The 20,094-nt window shown below is 34.6% G+C and overlaps 2 protein-coding genes and 1 long non-coding RNA gene across 3 annotated transcripts; 2 read left to right on the plus strand and 1 right to left on the minus strand.

Moving 5' to 3' along the window:
• Window positions 1-8,031, plus strand: LOC117102581 (mitotic checkpoint protein BUB3-like). Its single transcript, XM_033242906.1, has 7 exons — window positions 1-133; window positions 3,219-3,438; window positions 4,656-4,725; window positions 5,079-5,230; window positions 5,879-6,142; window positions 6,447-6,619; window positions 7,114-8,031. Exons 2-7 carry the CDS (start codon window positions 3,241-3,243, stop codon window positions 7,235-7,237), a joined length of 981 nt encoding a protein of 326 aa, XP_033098797.1. The 5' UTR covers window positions 1-133; window positions 3,219-3,240; the 3' UTR covers window positions 7,238-8,031.
• Window positions 8,032-9,049: 1,018 nt separating this feature from the next.
• Window positions 9,050-15,277, minus strand: LOC117102628 (synaptobrevin homolog YKT6-like). The gene is made up of 6 exons (XM_033243010.1): window positions 15,126-15,277; window positions 14,261-14,544; window positions 13,364-13,446; window positions 12,685-12,890; window positions 11,629-11,730; window positions 9,050-11,057 (listed from the first exon to the last, which is right to left on the minus strand). The coding sequence occupies exons 2-6, from the start codon at window positions 14,362-14,364 to the stop codon at window positions 11,022-11,024; spliced, it is 531 nt and encodes a 176-aa protein (XP_033098901.1). The 5' UTR covers window positions 14,365-14,544; window positions 15,126-15,277; the 3' UTR covers window positions 9,050-11,021.
• A 1,514-nt stretch (window positions 15,278-16,791) lies between these two features.
• On the plus strand, window positions 16,792-19,712 carry LOC117102582. The gene is made up of 3 exons (XR_004444442.1): window positions 16,792-17,105; window positions 17,866-18,242; window positions 19,574-19,712. It is a non-coding gene; the product is annotated as an uncharacterized LOC117102582 (long non-coding RNA).
• Window positions 19,713-20,094: the final 382 nt, after the last annotated feature.

Raw genomic sequence — 20,094 nt, forward strand, 5'->3', positions numbered from 1 at the left:
CTATCGTCTACCGTTGGTGGCGGTAGATGATCGCGGCCTCGCTAAATTTACGAATTTTGAAAATTGGATTGGTCGAATTACTTTAAAATATCCATAAAATACTGAATTGAAATCCTGTTTCTGTGTGCTCTAAGTAAGTTTATATATGCTTATCTCCTAAGAAACGTAGGATAAATTGTTCTTTTTTAGCATGAACATGACGAATTAGAACCTATTTAAAAGGCCTAGGGTCTAGCCGGCCGTGGCCTAGGCCTAGCTAGGGCATCCAGGCCAGGCAATACCCACGCATTAGTTGAATGAACAGGGCTGGTAACGGTACCGTGCCGAGGTCTAGGGGCCTAGGCCTATATAGGGTCTAGGAATAGGCCTAGATGATATGTGCACAACTTATCATTTATGATCAGGTTCTAATGTTACAATATAAATTTTGAAAATTAGTTGTACTATAAAAAGTACGTTTTAAAGAAGTTATAACCCAGACAGACTGACTGCCTGTCTGAGCCTACTGTAGACCTAAGGCTCAGCTGAGGGCCTAGGCTAGTGTCTTCTAGTAGTAGGCCTTAGCTGAAACCTAGCGAAGCTGGAGGGCCTAGCTAGAGAGTAGTAGGCCGGCCTATTATACCTAAACTAGCTATGCCTAGGTAGGATAGGCCTGCCTGAACATCTAGGCCTTTTGTCTGACCTTTCCTTGTTGTTACTGCCTATCTTAGGCCCTCACCCTAGTTGAAACCTGGCTATGAATTTAATTTAATAGGAAGTTAAAAAGGGGGAAAAATTGATCGCCCAAAATGCCTCAGAGGTTGCGTCTGTCTAGAAAACAAATATTTCGCGGACATCCCCTTAAGGCGATGTTATTTCGATCGGCCCCATTTTCGGTTCCCCTGTCAGACATCTCATGATCGGCTCCTGCCGGCAGGGGCCCTGTCCATATACGGTAAATGAAATATTAAAGCTTAAACAAAGTTGAATAATTTTTTTTTTTTATCGGAACCATAGACGAGAGGTGAACACATGCGTACACATTCACTGCCATGGCACATGGAGTTATAATTATTTTGACTTAATTTTATAACTCCATGCATGGCATGTGTGGGCACCTAAAAATAGCCAGTTTAATCTTATCCTCTGAACTATACTTTGCAGTTCCTGAAGACGGCGTACAAAGGATGTCTGCTTCAACCTGAAGAGTACTGGGAACCTTTTTGTGGGCGTTTCTTTCCGATTTTTATAGTTAGTTTCCATGCAACAATACCGTAGGCCTTGTGAGTGAAATTTCCAGCTTACTTAAATCAAAAGAAGCCTGAAACAGCCATTAACATTGTAGGCCTATACATTTTATTTAAACTATACATTTTACTATTTCCATTTATTTGTGTATTCTATAAACATGCCTAATCAAAATATGTATCGACAATGTAAATACAACAAACAAGAATATACAAACCATGTGCCTGAACATAATCGTTGAAAACGTCCTTTCCTCAAATTATACTGTAGTTAATCATTTCTTTAGTTAATTTCTAAGCAATGAGTGATTTTGTCGGTCTTATGAATACAATAATATATTTGCTTTATTTTCATTATCACATCATTCAATATATTTTAATTTATTTTATATTGGCCTATGTATTGTTATAAATAGAGCATTTGGTAATGTAAATGGAGATGCAAAAAAAAAAAAAACTTATGACAAACTAAATTAACTATAAGCCTACTTATTTTATAAATCTAAATTTTATTGAAGCATTTATAAACATGATCCAAATATATATTTTGTATGGAAACGATAAAAAGAAACGTGTCTCGACCAAACCAATCGACTTGCAACATTTGTGTTGTTTCTGTAAAAAGAAAGAACATCATTTGATACTGCAATGAACACTTTAATAATAATTGATAATAATAATAATAATAAAAATACTACTAAAAAGAATTGTTAATATCTGATAATGTTGCAGTAATATAGCCTAAGTTTCATGTTTAACAAACGGTATACTGCTTAGCCACCTTGTTTGATTAAAATATTATTCGTGGCCGCACCTTTGGCGCTCCATGCACCGCTGCCGAAATGCATGACAAAAATAACAACTCGGGGCTGAATCGACTCAGGGCCGCAACGACTCTACACTTTGTAGTAGCACTACAGTAGGCCTAAGCCTAGCCTAGTAGTACGCCTATAATAGGCCCCTAGGCGGGTATTCAGGCTAGGCCCTAGGCCTAGCCTTAGGAGAACATTGGTAGACCATAAAATACGCAAGATAACAACAGAAAGGATTTTTATCTCAAACGTTGCGATAAGCCCCAATCGAAATACATGAAATGGGCCTAAAGTTTTATGACATAAATTTGATCGTAACTGTTTGCACCACACGTTTCTCATGATAGCGACGTCGACATTGCAAAAAAGCCAAAATCGCGTCGGTCATTTCTATTGGCTAATCATGAGGTAATATCATTTACCGTACCTTTAGCAATCGGAAGTTCCGATACGGTACCGTATCTCTAGCCACGGCGTATCTTAATATGTAACCAATACAATTAATTATGCAGCAATTATGATTCCACGCATCTATTTTCCTATCGATTTTCCGTGTAACTTTGAGCTGATTTTTGAGATATCCTCCACGCAAATATAAACTTTACAGTAATATGGGTTTTAACAAATCTGTTATTGAATATGAATAGCCTAATATGATTCAGATTAGCCTACAGTAGGCTTAGGGCCTACTTTTAATATCACTCATGAGGCCTAGTAGGCCTAGCTTACTGTATAGGCTAGGCCTAGTCAAGTTTAAGGTTCGAATCAGCTCCACCAATCAGCCCTCGATTTCATAAAGTTGTCGGAACAAAATCCTTGACCTTCCTTTATTGTCATAAAACACAAAAAGTAGTATAAAATTCTATTTTTTAAGTTGTGAAGTAACATTGAAAGACAGATTGCACTAAAACATACTTAAAATTAATACTAAATAAAAATAATTATATATAAAATAGACATTATAATATACAGTAAATATAGATATCTGAGTAGAATTAAAAATGTATGAAAAGGTAGCTGATTAAGAGTAAGTTTGTTGGTGCTAATAGTATGGTAATACGGTTTCGCATCCGACCGTACAAAAACTGTTACCCGATTATTTCATAAGACCATATAAAATGCATTGGATTACAAACTACTGTACTGCATTTCTTATACTCTGATACATTTGAATTCTCAGGTATCATTTGGGATTAAATATAATGGCAGAAACATCAAATGAGTTTAAGTTGAACCAGTGTCCTGATGATGGTATCTCGGCTGCCAAATTTAGTCCAACATCATCACAATTCCTCCTGGTATCATCGTGGGATGAGACTGTCCGGCTATATGATGTCCAATCAAACCTACTACGTACAAAGTATACCCATTCTCAGGCTGTTTTGGACTGCTGTTTTTATGTAAGTCCTAAACAATTCTGTTACAGTATACATAACAAATATTCTGTCTATTATCAATGGAAAACCATCAGTATGCTTAAACTTACAGTGATTTGTTTTTTTGTGTTTTTTTTTTATAGTTATTTTGCAACATTAAAAAACCAAAATAAAACTATTAATGTTCTTAATTGCCAAGTGTTTTATGAATAAGTGAAAAATTGTTTTTGGTTGTTATGCTGTACAGTACTAAAGCAATAAGAACCATTGCAATTTTCCATGCATGTGCGTGTGTACGTCCATGTACGTCTGTAATCATCAAATTTGTCAAAAGTTTGTAAAAAAGCAAACTTGAACTTCCAAACACCTGTTGGTTATGAATTTTTTATACATACTGTATAGTATTGGTCATGTGATTGTGCTCTGTTGTTTAAAACTTTATCACTCCCCTCAATCCAAAACGCTCAATAATCTAGCATTATATAAGTGGCTTATTGAATGTCTGTGTTGATAGAAACCAAGTCCATTTGTTGACCTCTCCAAAGGATAATTGAACTCAAGTGAATGTACGAAAAATTCAACGACTAATCGCTTTAGGTTAGAGGACATTAAAGATATACATTTTGAGTTCTCTTTAAAGAAAAGTCCAGGATCCATTTTGTTTGTTTCCTTATTTCTACTTACATCATTACAAGCTAAGTATCTTCTACAGTTGAATCAGTTTTATTATATGGCTGTGCAATTCTTGGACTGCAACACCTGTCCTGGAGAAATCATTAAATGGTACGTACACCCGGATGCTATGAGCTGCCCTTAACATCAGTTGGCGTGATAGAATCACAAACAGCCTACCGTATGGGGCCCTACCAAAGGTCGGGGACAAGATTGCATAGAGGCGAATGACACTATCCAGGCTGGACACTTTTATTGTCATCCAGAACTTCCGGTTCTGCTAGCTTATTCTCTGGGAACCCACACATGGTAGAAGGGGCAGAGGCAGACAAAAACTAACATGAAATTACTGAAGAAAGATTCTGGAATAGAAGAGACAGATGCGGAACCGTGACGAATGGAGGATGGATGCGCGCTAGGGCTCGGCTGTGACCGACCTAGTAGTACAGTGTAGTAGTTGTCATTACAAATAGTGCAATATTTCACCAAAATGACTGCATAGGAACATTAGCCCTCGCAGAGTTCTGGTTTAAATTTTGACTAAACAATTAACATATTTTTTCACTTAGGATGGTACTCACACATACAGTGGTGGTTTAGACAAGCAATTAAAGGTGTTTGATGTTAATACAAGCTCAGGTAAGGTGCCGATAACCATAAACTAATTCAATTTAATAACGTTTAGTTTTACATTATCATTGTTACAGTATATATTTTTGTTACACATTATTGCACGAAAACTCATCAATTAACTACAATACCAAATGGAACTTTGTCAGGTGCTTTTAAATGTTAATCACTTTTAATTTCAAATTACAAAAAGTATAACTATTTTCAGATGATAATAAAAATTATCTGTTTTGTTGAACCAATTAGTAATTTTTCTACTATACTTATGGAACCAGATAAATATATTTGCCATTATTATATACCTATTCCATTGATACTTTTAGTCATAATATTTCTTATGGTCAAATTCATGTCTATGTCAGAGATCACTGTTGGTAGTCATGAGGGTGCCATAAAATGTGTAGAGTATTGTTCCGATGTGAATGTAATAATCACCGGTAGCTGGGATCAGACCGTCAAGCTCTGGGATCCAAGGACGCCATGCAACGCTGGATCATTCTCACAACCAGACAAGGTAGCCCTTAAAAAATATATGATGATATTAATTATATATTAATATTTCTCCTTTTAAGTCTCACTATCATGCAGGGGTGATGCCAGCTTTTCCCCTACAGGTAGTTCATCGTTCCCAACAGATTGGCCGGAGTTTACACTTACCTTAGCCCCACCACGTTCTATTTTTCCCTGACAGATTTTACTGTGCCTTCCCGACGGCTGGGCTTCGGCCAGTATAGCCCAACTGCTGTCACCACCCCTGCCATTATGTAAAATTTATATCAACCAATAGGTTTCAAAAGTCTACAGTGCATAGCTTATATCTCTCTCTCTCTCTCTCTCTCTGTGCCATATACAGTGTTATTGGCAACCATGGAATGCAAAACTTTCCTTTCCTTGGCCATTCTCAACAATACCTTGAAAATTTACTCTCTGGCGATCTCTATATCCCCTTCACCCTATATCTCTCCTCCTTCCATCTTCCCCGTGAGAAATAAATAATCTAATTTTCCCTTTCTCATACAGTGGCCTAAGAAATCAAGTTGCAGTTTCTTGATCTTAAAAAGCATCTGTTGACTGCCTGCTCTGTGTAATTTGAATTATGAAATAATTTATAACACATAAATTATGAGTTATAAGCTATTGAAAGATTCAATTTATTTTACAGGTGTATACAATGGCTGTTTCTGGAGAAAGACTCATTGTTGGAACGGCAGGTAGGAAAGTCCTTGTGTGGGATCTCCGGAACATGGGCTATGTACAACAGAGACGAGAATCAAGCCTTAAGTACCAGACCCGCTGTATTCGTTCTTTCCCAAATAAACATGGATATGTACTAAGTAGTATAGAGGGCAGAGTCGCTGTTGAATACCTGGATCCAAGCCCGGAGATACAGAAGAAAAAATATGCATTTAAATGTCACAGATTGAAGGTTTGTTCCTTTAAATTCTAATTAGCCTTATTAGGAGGGTATTGCCACCCCAGGGTAGGAGACTTAGGGTATTGTTTTTGTCTATGGTATGCTTTATGATGTAGTTGAATGTAGTGATGAAGGTTGTAAATTCAAGTCCTCTGTTAATTAATTTGAAATGTGGCAGAATGCAGGATGATTAAGAAGGCAAAGCATGTTAATGTTGGTACCTGTGTGATTATGCAAATTACTATATGCTATTAATTTTATGCTATTTTAAAAAATTTGTAAGTGGTTGAAAATAAAAACGGTTTTGTCATTACAGAATGAAGGTAAGGAGGAGATTTACCCTGTCAACGCCATCGCCTTCCATAACGTGCACAACACATTCGCAAGTGGCGGCTCTGATGGATTCGTCAATATATGGGACGGATTTAACAAGAAACGTTTGTGTCAGTTCCACAGATATCCCACTAGTATATCCTACCTCGCATTCAGGTATGCAAATTAAGAATTTTATCGATAATGTTTGCCTTCTAATCCCAGGGTCCTAGGTTCAAATCCTGTGAGACTCCCAAAGCCTAGTGAAGCATGAGAGTTTATAGAGCATCGTAGCACCTAAACTTTGACAAGTGTAATTGGATGTAGAGCTGAGTTTCCATAGAATCGCTACACAGTCACTACAGCGTTTACACTGCATTCCTTGCACTGCGTAGCTGTCCCTGACACAATCGGGAACGCTCCCCGATTCATCTGACCAATCAGCATCGCCAAGGGAGTCGGCGATAGCATGTAGCTATTTTATGGAAACCAGGCTTGAAGATGTATTTTAATTAGTTAGAACTTGTTCCTTCAAATATCAATTTGAAATTTATTTTTGATTTTTTTGAATGGCAATAAGTGGTTGCAAAAAAAAAAAAATAATATATTAAACATCTTGTACATTTGAAGGAAGATTTAATAAATAATACTGTAATTATAATTTTGTTTAGTCATGATGGTACTATATTGGCAATCGCTTCATCGTACATGTATGAGAGTGGTGATATTGATCATCCAGAGGATGCAATCTTCATCCGCAAAGTTACAGACCAAGAAACAAAACCAAAAATTTGAAGGGAAAAAAGCATGGAAAATACGACCAAAACACACCATGTTGCTGATGGAAATTGGATAAGCTGATGGGATGCTTATTTTAAGCTTGGTGATGAAAGTGCAGTAGGCCTACCGACACTTTTGGAGCTAGGTCAGCCAGATTCACATTGCAAGATTGAGTGGTCTGCGTTGTTGCATCATCATAGCAACTGGTTAGAGAGGGGTGAACATCAATGGTTTCATGTACATGTTTTCTGTCTTTTTTTTAATGTAAATACTGTATATTGTTGCGATTTCATAATTTGTTTTCCGTTTATGTTTAGTGTTAATGGGTGATTATACCATGGTTACATAAACGATAAGCGGTTATTGCCATTTTGATGGTTACAGCGGTTATTGCCATTTTGGTGGTTACAGCTAGTATTATCTGGGAATCAATTATTTTTCTTGTTTTGTATGTTTCATTTTGAAAATTCCATTGAAATATAATGTCAGTTATGGACCAATGAAAAAGCGTAATATTAATTCTGTAAAATACAAGGTATTTTGTAAAAAACAAATCAAATGTATTTGGAGAATCTTGAATAATTAAAAAGTAGTCAGGAGTGCATTTGTTTTATGTAGGATTTATTAATACTGTATTATTATGCTGAATATTAGTAAAATGCATACAGTACTTTGCAATTGGGTCAGAGACAAAAATAGTAGATGCAATAACTGGCGCACACAACTTGAAAAGGAACATGTAGAGTAGACTGCGCCAAGTTTTGAGGGGGGAAAGCCAATTTCCAGGTATATAGAGGTGGTCATATTTTTCATTTGCACCAACCACAGTGGAGCTCTTCAGGGAATTTCCGGCACCGCCACTGGTGTAGGCTTATTGTGATTCTTCTTTCCTACCAGACGAAAATCTGTTAACCATCCAAGCAATCAGTCGCAAGTATGGCCTAACCAGGTTTGGTTTAGCTTCATCACTAACCAACAAACAGGTGAAAATTGTACTAAAAACACAGGAATGTCACAGCTAGGGAGCATTGGTAATCAAATCTATTGGTTACACACACTCCAAATATTGATTAAGATTGATAATATTTGAGAATAAAGCGACAAAAAATAACACATGCACTTCGTATTTAGCAATATTTATTTCACATTAAATAAATCATAGATTTATTAGAAAAAAAGACCCAAATATTTATCAATATACAAACTATATGAGTGAAATGTCTTTGTTCTATAGTATCATCATATGTTATGTACTTAATAGCCTTACGAGCTATAGGAGTATTATTGTGGATTCTGTAAAACCATAGTGTCACATGAGCCGTCCTAACCCATCGGAAGCCAAGCCCATGTTTTGGCAATAATGGGATGATTTTTTTTTCACCCCAGAACACTTTAAAAAAATAATTTCCCAGGGGGTTTCACTGTCATTTGTCAGGATTTTGCTACAGACCATTTTATCGGGATTATTTCCAAACAGCGCTGCCAACGTCTCACAACTCACTGGGGAACTTCCAGCGGCCTAGCCTGAGCAGCTAGCTAGTTACAAATAGAGCACCGCGCACCAGATCGTGCCATAGCAACAGCAGACAACACATACAATCATGCTAATTACTGTACATGTAAAGACTGCAATAGCTTTTTGTTTTTAATATAAACATTTCGTGCTTATTAGTAATTTAGTTTTATCGTTTAATTATTCCATGTCCCCCAGTGGTGGTTGCCAGGTTATTGTAAATCAACCACCCCATTGAATTTTTATGCTAGAGCAACTAATGCTTGAAAGATTCCTAATGCAGTCTTCCAGGAATAATAACACATGATACTATATAGAGTTAATATTTTGAAATTCCCCAACATTTATTCAAAATCATCAACTTCTACGCTGATAAATTGTTTACTCTATATACTTAGTTGAATTCAATATAAATGTGAACATACCAAATTAGTAAGACTTTAAAAACCTGCATATTTTTTTTCCCTCAAGATTTATAAAAAAAAAAAAATGGCAAGTTATTTAATATACAGTATAGTATTTTTGGATAAATTTACCCATTATTTGGATAATGGATCTGGGTTATATTCAAAAACATCACTTTTAAGAACAGGGATATTTTGTTTGTATTCCTTCAATTATACATCTGAGTGGATTTTTTCTAAATCAAATGAAAATTATGTACTATTTCAGACAAGTTTTTGTTTAAATATGAACTTATGTGGGCATGGAGATTATTTTTCTAAGTAATATATCAATGTACATTATACAATACTACAATTACAGTGAGAGCCTGTCCAAGACACTAAGATTGTTTCAGGGTGTCATAAAATACTACCTAACAGATGCTTAAACATTTTCAAATCCTACATCCTGTTCTTGTTTTGACTCATATCCTGAACACACACATTGTATTTCAAAAAACCTACTCTGAGAATATATTCTTTTGACATCGGAAGATCTATTGAAAATGTTAGCTACCGGAATTGTTTAAACATTCAATTATTCCATCATCTGTAGCACCATTTACATCAAGACACATCAATCAGCATACATTGAGTGGCAGCTTTGATTAGTCTCGAGTTATTTCATCATCAATATACTGTATTTCCGTGACGAATTGTGAGGGCGTACTCCGACCCTAACCATACGAGTATTTAATAGCTGGCAAAATCTACATTTTTGCGTACGTAAACATGATAAAAAAGACATAGGCTAATACAAAACACAATTATTACCCTCCTGAGATTACGGTTGTGATTAAACATTTCGTTAGACTTGATGATAGTCATCATGATTGGTCAATGAGTACCGTATATACTCGCGTATAAGGCGATCCCCGTTTCAAGACGACCGCCAAGTTTGAGAAGATTTTTGGACAATTTTTTTATGTCGTGCATAAAAGATGACCCCTGGTTTCATCATTGGTATTCCTACTTTCTGCCGCTTTTTATGGTCTTCATACTGCACAGGTGGCTAATAAGGACAGGGTCAGATGTAGGGCCAATTTTCAAAATTATACCATTTTATGGGCTTTGAAATGTTCATTGAAATCTCATTTCCTCACATTTAAAATTGTGTTCATTCATACTAACCGTTAGTATTATTGTAGCTTCATTTCAGTAGTAAATTCACATGTTACAGATGATCCATCAATAAGACAAACATCAATAACATCAATAAGACAAACATGATTCAAAAAAATTGTTATGTTTTATGTGTATAAAATGACCCCCCTCTTTTTTGATCGTAATTTTCTATTTTAAGCCTGGTCTTATATGTGAGAATATACGGTGTGCCTAGGTAGCATTGCCTCATATCGAATCACAGGATTTTTACATTTTTAGGATTAATTTTAATGAAGGCTCACAATTCATTATCAAGTGAAACACACACAGCTGCCACATTTAAGCTTAAAAATATGTATTCTCAACATCAAAATATATACATTTTGATTCTTAAATTTTTTTTTGGGGGGGGGGCGGGTGTTGGAGTAACAGTAACATCATGGTGGGTAATAAACACTAAATGTGACCATTTTACATTAACTAGAGCGTCTAGTTCTTCCCAAGGACTTAAACGATACTAGCCGATTCATACAAATTCATCATTGGATACCCCAGCATGTACTCCGCAGACGGTGCTCCATCTCGACCACATCATTGTCACTGGGAACTGAGGTCTTTTGCCAGGTCGGCATGACAACAAGCTAAAAAATTCTGTCGGAATTCCTGGGATTTAAATCATCAGAAATTCCGATGAGAAAGGTGACAAGGAATAGCGAGCTGCCTGGTGTAGCATTTGAGGTTACTGTATAACGCAACATGAGTTAGTTTTTCTTGCCTTGATAAATAAAAAAAAAAATAAATATTTATTTATTTATTTACAATATAAATATAATAATTTAATATAAATAATAAATACAGTACTTGTTTTCATGAGTTATTCTTGCCTTGATAAATAAAAAAATAAATAAATATTTATTTATTTACAATATAAATATAATAATTTAATATAAATAATAAATACTTGTTTTTATGTTTATGAAATTTATAATTTGCTTGATAAATAAAAAAATAAATATTTATTTATTTACAATATAAATATAATAATTTAAAATAAATAATAAATACTTGTTTTCATAATGAGTTAGTTTTTAACATGAGTCAGTTTTTTAATAATAATTTAATATAAATAATAAATGCTTGTTCTTATAACATCATAGACAAAATGGTAAATATTACCATAACAATATTTTAATGTTTCAATAAAGATTAATTGCATTTCATTTACAATTAAATCTTTGTACATGTAATTTGATAAAATAATGGTAAATTAATTTTTACATCAAGATGAAGAGCATTTAATGGGAAAATCTTACAAATTCATTTTACTTTACTAATTGCAACCTTACTGTTTTGTAGAATGTTTTTGATTGTAAACTTAAGTCATCTGATTTGGATACTAAGTCGTCTAGTTTTTCTCCCCTCTGTAGAACTGCTTCTATAGTATTGTGCTGTGAAAACGTAAATAAAAGTAAATACTGCAACAGTTTTTAATAGTTAATAATAACTAATAAAAATTAAAGTACTAAGAATTACAATCAACTTAACTTACACAGTACATGATAATTCCTAGGTACAGTATATGAATAAATGTATGGGATGAAAATATTTTTTCAATGGCAAATATTGCTCCTCTTTATTTTTTTTTTCCTTTCTTTTTTATTCCCCCCCCCCCCAAATCTGGAACCCTGGAACCTACATCGAGGAAGAATCTAATCATGTTGCCAGGAAACACTGCTTTAAAAAAGATTTTTATAAATTATATTCTCGAGAGTGCCAATTCAGGGCATCTAGAGTTGTTCATGCCAGGGTTCCAAGTCTTCTACAAGTTGTAGGAGTCTCCCAGAAATCTGAAAGGTCTTACAAAGGTCTCAACCTGTCTCTTATACACATCTAGATGTGTATAAGAGACAGATACTTAACACGCAAATTTACTACTGCAATGAAGCTACTAAAATGTTAGTATGAATGAAAGCAATTTAAATAAGGGGAAATAAGGTTTTGGTGAACATTTATAATCTCATAAAATAGTATCACTTGGAAGATTAGCCTTGCATAATTCAGTTGGAAATATCAAAAATTAATAATATTATTTATACCAATTTTTTCCACTCTTTAAGCCACCTAAACGTGCTTGCCTTTCAATTCCAGGGTCCTGGGTTCAAATCCTCTGTCGGCAGAGGATATCTACTCATGACTCCAAAACATCTTGACTACTATGCCTCAGAATGAGAACTACTGACAGTACTTTATAAAACTTCACATTACTTGATTTTTTTCCAGAGGCCCCCCCCCTCCCCTGAATAGCAGCTGTTCTTGTACAATAAGATGGAAGAGTAACCTTTTATGAATTTGGTTTGAAACAATAAAAATAACAAATGTTAGTATTTTTAATTTTAAAATACCTGATATTTTGTTATAAATTCGTCTAATCCTGAGTAGTCTGCATTGTTTTCTGTTATCTTATGCCACATGTTTGGCTCCACTTGTGCTGCAAAGGAGTCCAGGACTTTACTTATCAAGGAGAAAGCCACACGGTTTGGATATTCATGGTCTGCGATCAAAACACCAGCTAAACTATCATTACGTATGTATGCATGACAAAGGTAATCTGTGAAAAAAATATGAATCTAGGTTCAAGTTTTAAATCATGAAGAACAAAACTTACAGAAAATATTCATTGGTATTTGGCTTTCAAGCAAAAGGTGAATAAGGTGTACCAAAATCTGGTCAGATCAAGGTAGGTGAGGAGACTGCCACCGTTCACTATGTAATCCTGTGCAATCTGCTTCATGGTTGAGCCCCCAGCGACTGATCACCTACCCTAGAGCAACTGCCCTAGTGTGAGGTGGAGGTACTGGCCCTCCTGTCAGAATTAAAAGAACGAAATCTGGCTGATCGGGCGATAGTCTTAGGAGTTCGACCAGTTGGCCACAGGAAAGGCATCCAGCTCTAAAAACATTCACCACAATATGTGGATCGTAAAGGAAAAACACCAAGGATAGGGCGTCTCCCACATACAGAAATATGTGGAAAATGGTAACCCCACTTAAAGTGGGAATAAAGCCAGAAGATGGTATTTACCTTGTTCTTTCACAGATGTTCTCAGTCCAAGCTGAGTCCTTTCAACAATGATCTGGCTTGTAAAGTGCATAAATTCCTGAACACTATGTTTACAAAATAAAAACCATGAAAAATTAATTAATTCGATTGTAACTTCAATAATTATTTATAAAAATATAAAAAATAAAACTCAGCCAATCAGTGAATAGAAAGCTTATGGTATTTACAATTTTAAGATATCAAAATGTTTTCAAAAAAAAAATAAAAAATCAATATAAACATTGGATAATGTCAAACAACCAAATAAATTATTAACTTCTAAGGATGCTCAAAAATTTAAAAAAATGAATTTTGCAGGTTTATAGAATTCACTATGAAAATGCTATTGATTAGTTACAGTAAATATAAACATGATCTAATGGTTTACACAAAAGAAAATGGGAAAGGTATTTATGTTGAACATTAATTTGCAACCTGGACAATTTTTGTCCATTCTTATTTGAAGCTATAAACTACAGTAAATAAAAGAAAACAGTTTGAATATAGAATTCTAGTTTTCAATTTATATAATTCCGTATTACCATTACCCAACACTACACATACTGTATTAACAAGGCATGTGCTAATCCTACACCAATGCAAAAAAAAAATAAAATAAGATAAACAAATTTAAAAAAAATTGTATAGTTCCCTAAGTCTATGCCCAGTCTTGCAAGTTGCAATCCTGTGGTAATGGTCCTCCAGAGTGGGACTTGTGGCTATGTAACTACGACAAAGGCAAATGTGCCTTTAGCATGCGTCCTGTTTTTTTAATTGTATTTTGACGTTTTTATGATCTTTTTTCCATCTTGGAAGTGTTATGAAATAAATTGAATAATTATAAATAATTAAGAAGAGAAATATGGGTTGAGCTCCTACCTTTTCCGTTGGAAATACCCAAACGATGAAAGATCATAGGCTGCTTTGAATGTCAATACCTTAGTGGAGCCTTTATGCAGGATAGTTAATGAGTAGATCTTCATTGTTAAAAACTGAACAGCAGTGGTTTTGAACTACTACTAATGTACTTAAATAAAATATTTAATTCAGTGTGCAGTGGATATGCAGTATCTCCTTGCACTTTCAATACGGTAATATTAGTATATCCTCCAATTTGTTAATTTATGGTCCCTTTGTGTTTGATTTCCGTCGTTTTACAGTACCTGCAAGAAATTAAAATGAATAGATTTTAAAATTAAATAAAATTGTCATGAAACACCATGGTCATTCATAGGCTGATGATATATTTACAGTGGGTAAAGCTTTTCAACAGGGAGTACTAAACAGGAGCCATGTGACATAGAATACTGTAGGAAGAGTGATTCATATCAGAAGAAGCCCCCTTTTGCCTTGTTTGAGGTTGGGGTCCAGAGGATGGGCAATACTTTAACTTATTGACTGGGCCATTTTTAAGCTGTTGCTTTTAATTCATTAATTATTTAATAACCAGTCATCAGTGTAACCTGCTAGTGCCAGCCTGACCTACCACCATCAGATATATAAACAAGGGCCTTTTCAGACCTAGGCCTAAGTAGGCTACTTACTAGCTAGGTCCATAGCCTAGGAGGAGCCCTAGCCTTATTAGGTTGTTAGGTGGTGCATGTAGGCCTAAGGATGTAACGAGGCAAAGGCCTAAGACTAGGGTTAGGCCTAGGCCTAAGCCTAGCGTAAGACGAATGACAGGCCTAGCAAATCTGAATAATGTTAGTTTTAAAATCTAATAAACTAAAATATATATACATACAATGCCTTCGAAGAAAGTGAAGATTCCACTTGTATTTCGAGTGAAATAGCTGTTACTACCGGAATTAATAAATTTAGAAACATACGTCAGGATACGACGATAACAACCACATCGACAATTTGCCTCGCTTTCGCATTCACTGATTGTTTTCTGTACGAGAGTGTATACTCCTGTTTTTTACAATTACAAATGAAGAGGGCGACAAACATCTCACTGGCATTCATCCATCCATCACTTTCTTCGCTGTACTACAATTATTTTTATCATTATTTCACACTTAGTAATTTATAATATTCCAATTGTATTATTTTTTACACGTGCTGATTCTCAGTTTAGAAATATAGCCTTCTTCAAATTAGAAAAGACACACAGTGTTCACATGTATTAATATATTATTTATATATAATATAGCCATATTCTCAATATCGTGTGTCATACCACCGACGCAACGAGTATTCAATAATGGTTGGTTTCTTTCATCAAAACCAAATTTACTCCGGTAAAGCCACGTGGTTCTGGTTCTGGTGGGTAAAGCCGACTTCCTACGAAATCCAAAAGTGTAGGAGTACCGTATAAGAGGAGGGGTAGAAATAGTGTCGAATGCCTAGGAAAGGTCACCGCCGGTCAATCGTCGGATAATCCTGGGTGCCCGAGAGTTAATAATATAGTGATTAGCTGTCTAGACCCCAGTCCACGCGGATTATTATAATGCTGCTGATATTATATATCTTACGGTACTGATAATTTAACAATAATCAGTTTATGTTCACGGAACTTATTCGCAAGGTGTGGCAAATAAATTAATTAGTAAAAAGTAGCCTTACGGTGTTTAAGCCTACGGTATAATGTTGTATCCACCTTTTTATGATAATAAATTGTAGACGCGGCCTAATAATACATTAGTAATCAATTCCGCCCTGAAACATTGACTAAAAAAAAACCAAAAAAAAAAACAGGATATGGGATCAAACAGGTGAATAGTAGGCTTACTCGAATTTAATGAGTATATGTGTTCACTTTAAACAATCAGTTTAGGGACTCGAAACCTAGACGAACCTTATGAACATAGGTCCTTTTATAGAATTATGACACTAGTGTACCTTATGAATAATAGTCCTTATAATTATTTTATGAGTAGCGATCATCCTTATTATTATCTGGAGTTACGGAAAAGCTGTAACTATAGCGAGAACCTTGAATAATGAACCTTACAAGAGCAAACCTAATAATGAGCTTGACTCATTTATAGGCCTTGTAAGCAGTGACGTACCTAGATTCCAGGGGCCATGGTTCCAGAGTAGACCTATTGGCCCTTGCCGCAAATTGGTCGACCAGGCTATCGTTCTATTTATTAGTACCAGGCTATCAATAAAATTACACCTTTCCTATCGTCATCATAAAGGCAAAGTAGGCCTACAGCCAGAATATCTCAGTTAATTTAGATTAAATTTCATTATTTGAACTTTCTATGATCATGACTTGGTCATTCCAATTCGTAGAAACATGATAAACTAAAACGCAGCCGATCATTTTTGGCATTCTCCTAGCTGATCTGAAAATATTGTGTTAGACTGCATGATTAATATCGATCATACTATTAACGAAGAACCAATGCAATCCGCTATTATTGCTTTAGACTTCTATTCAACAATGATTAATTAACTTTATTAAATAGTGCGCCGGCAGACGAGAAATTGAATGCCAAGAAGCATCCCACCAATCTGGTTGATTGCAATGCTTCTGTTGACGATTCCATTAAGAATCAACCAAGGCTTTTAAATCTAAATGATGAATTCATTGGCATGGTAAACTGAACGTTGTAGTTATGATGACGCGAGGAGTAGTATGAAATATGCTTACATTATCCGCTCTATAGTACCTTTGGACCTTTATCGCATGAAGGTGCATTTTGACTACGTTGAAGCGAAATCATAACTGCGCATTGGAATTGATACGGTAACAAATATTATCATTTGAATTGTAAGTTTTCGCTCATAGTTTAGAGTATTACTGTGTATTTATGTTTTATTAATGATCAATTCGTTTTCAACTATTAGAATAGAAACTGGTTTTTTAAAACTTAAACACATGAAGACATTTGCAGATTAGTCCAGACTAGGGTGGCGACGTTGGGGGGGGGGGGCAGCACCCTGTTGATGAGAGCTCTCCTCTCATCAACGGGGAGAAAACTCACAATTCGTCGGGGAGAACAAAATATTATATGTATTTTCTGCATATGTAGACTATAAAATCGAGATAAGCCTAAAACCCTAAATTGTTATATTTTTCGAGGACTTCGTCATGATTCTACAATCTTTTCTTTACTGTAAGCAGGTAGGCATAGAGATTATGTTCTTTTGGGTTTGATCTAAAACCACTCATGAGCTTTCTTTTACATGATCCATTTGAGCAATTAAAACATGAATATTTCGTACTGTAAAGTAGCAAGTCATAGTAGTAACTATATTAATGAATAGGCCTATTGTTGTGGATTATTTACAAAATAGATGTAATGTAATATATAATGTATTCAGATATATATTAGCCCTTGTTAATAATAATAATTATGTTGTTCTTATATAGCGCTTCATGCACAATGCCTCTAAGCGCTTCACATTACACATGTTAGTGTCAAAGCGTTTGAGATATGCCAAACTAAGAGTTTCCATAGTATGATTTTTCATGTGTTCCATTTTTCATGTGTTCCAATTTCATGTGTTCTATTTTTCATGTGTTACAGATATCAGCTGAAAAAAATCATACTGGCGACAAAAACTTCTTGATTTCGCTTGAAGTCTTTCCTTTTAACATTGTGGATTGTAAGCTAAATTTGAAGATAGGCCTATTTCACCTCTTCTGGGATTGGAGTAAGCGCTCGTGAGGCTTTTTCCATTTAACTTCAACCTGTACCCGTTTTTGAAAATTTTGCTTTTATGAGACAACACTGAAAAATGCTGAAAATGTTGTGAAGAAAATAAAGTAGACTTCGTAAACTTGTATCCTTGAATATGAAAGTGCTCTTGTATAAGACCTACCGTACTATGAATCGTCACTGGCCAACGCAACCTAAAACAATCTTGACTCTACTTCTAATCGTTGTCACTGCATCATTAACAGGTAACTTTCATTATATTTTTATTCTACTATTAATACGGAACCGCAAGAGGGAGGAGGGAATGGGCTTTTTCATGTTTTTGTTTTTGTTTTTTTCTGGGCATCTAGTATATTGAAATTGCACAGGATAGAACCTTTGGATCCCTTTCCATTCCAGCGTACCACAGGTCGTTATTTAAAACCAAAAACCAGCACTGGCGGATTCAAATACGCCACCCACCTATATTTTAAGTGGAAAAAAGTAGAGAAAACCATATTCAATTTAAGTATTATAGTGCCATTTTCGGCCATCCATAGTGTATAATCATAAATGCTTATCAACACCAGCCATGGTGAGGGCTGAGAGGATATTGACCCTCCATTTGTGAAAGTCTTTCCCTGCCCCCCCCCCCCTTATTTGGAATTCCTGGATCCGCTACTGCAAAGTAATTTACTTGTAAGTTTATCATATTGATCGTGTGTATTTCTTAACGCATCGCATGTTATATTTCTTTGCGTAGATAATCTATATTATAATATCCTGCAACTTATGTAAATATAGTCATTTATTTATATTGTATTTTATTCTAATTTTTTTTTGTAAGTTAAATATCTTGTTACTGTTTTATGCATGGTAGAATAAGCATCTCAATTCATCTTTATGCCATTTATAATGAATCTTTTTCAAACATTTTTTTGCAATACATCATATTATCATTCAAACGATTTAAAGTACAATTATGTTCAATCATGGTACAAAATTCTGTGGTCAGATATAGCATTTAGAAACCTGAGTATTTTTGTCTGGTCCCGATCTATCGTATGCATGGCCATGGCCTATGTCTGTTCTTACTTATGGTAAGATAAAAAAAAAAATCATTTTTCTGTGAATAGGCCTATAATGTTTGTTTGTTTTTTATTATGCCGTCGTTGCCCTATTTCAAAAAAGGCCTCTCAATAACTGCTTTTTACGGTCCTGTAATTAGCAGAAAGAGAGTCTACACATCCCCAAAAGATTAAATAATTCAGTCGCTATTTAACAGGCCGCAATTATAGCAAAGTTTATCTGGAGGTTTTTGAAAAGGCCAAAAAAATCTTGAAAAGCTCTGAACACATGGTAAACCAAAAAGCACTGAAGGGTACGAGTATTAGTACACATAATTTAACACAATTATTTTTATTATTAATATTATTATTATAACTATTATTATTATTATTAGTAGTAGTAGTAGTAGTAGTAGGCCTAGTAGTTAATACTATTACTATTAATATAATTGTTATATTTAATATCCTTATTATTATTATTATTACAAATGTACAGATGATCACAAATTCATATTTTATTTTTATTTAAGCGTCAATTTCCTGTTACGATTGCGAATATAGTTTGAAACTCGGAACCAATTTCGACTTTGCTGAAGCAAAACCATGTTTCTTATTAAATACGATTAAAACGAATACAACTCGAGAATGTCAAGCTCACGAAAAATCTTGCTTCGTAAGTATGATTATTATCAATGTTAATATTAATATTATTATTGGGGTTGTCTGTAATTGTTTTTGTTGCTATATATTATGATTATCATTTTATTTCTGTTGTTTTTTGGTATTTTTACCGTCATCAACATAATGTCATCTCTCAAAGAAATTCATCTTTTACGTTCCAGTTTAATGATTGGCCTATATTTATATCTTTGAAGAACAAGTACTTTATTCATAATAATGTTATTTGCCCTGATAAACAGAGTGGCTAAACAATGATAATGTGATTTATGTGTCTCTTTGTGTCTGAGCTACCCGGTAAACCAGTCTGTCCACAGACGAGAGTAATAATAATAATAATAATAATAATAATAATAATTATTATTATTATTAT

The sequence above is a fragment of the Anneissia japonica genome, unplaced genomic scaffold (assembly GCF_011630105.1).
Source record: "Anneissia japonica isolate Jap-2015-1 unplaced genomic scaffold, ASM1163010v1 scaffold1489_len2284818_cov182, whole genome shotgun sequence".
Taxonomy (NCBI): Eukaryota; Metazoa; Echinodermata; class Crinoidea; order Comatulida; family Comatulidae; genus Anneissia; species Anneissia japonica.

Excerpts from the sequence above, each read along its gene's own strand:
- LOC117102628 (XM_033243010.1), bottom strand. The coding sequence starts at position 14,364 with ATGAAGATCTACTCATTAACTATCCTGCATAAAGGCTCCACTAAGGTA. Across the intron at positions 11,731-12,684 it reads AATTTATAACAAAATATCAG|CACAATACTATAGAAGCAGT; the intron begins GTATTTTAAAAT and ends ACGTTTTCACAG. Across the intron at positions 11,058-11,628 it reads CAAAAACATTCTACAAAACA|GCAAGAAAAACTAACTCATG; the intron begins GTAAGGTTGCAA and ends TTATTTATCAAG.
- LOC117102581 (XM_033242906.1), top strand. The coding sequence starts at position 3,241 with ATGGCAGAAACATCAAATGAGTTTAAGTTGAACCAGTGTCCTGATGAT. Across the intron at positions 5,231-5,878 it reads CATTCTCACAACCAGACAAG|GTGTATACAATGGCTGTTTC; the intron begins GTAGCCCTTAAA and ends TTTATTTTACAG. Across the intron at positions 6,620-7,113 it reads ATATCCTACCTCGCATTCAG|TCATGATGGTACTATATTGG; the intron begins GTATGCAAATTA and ends AATTTTGTTTAG.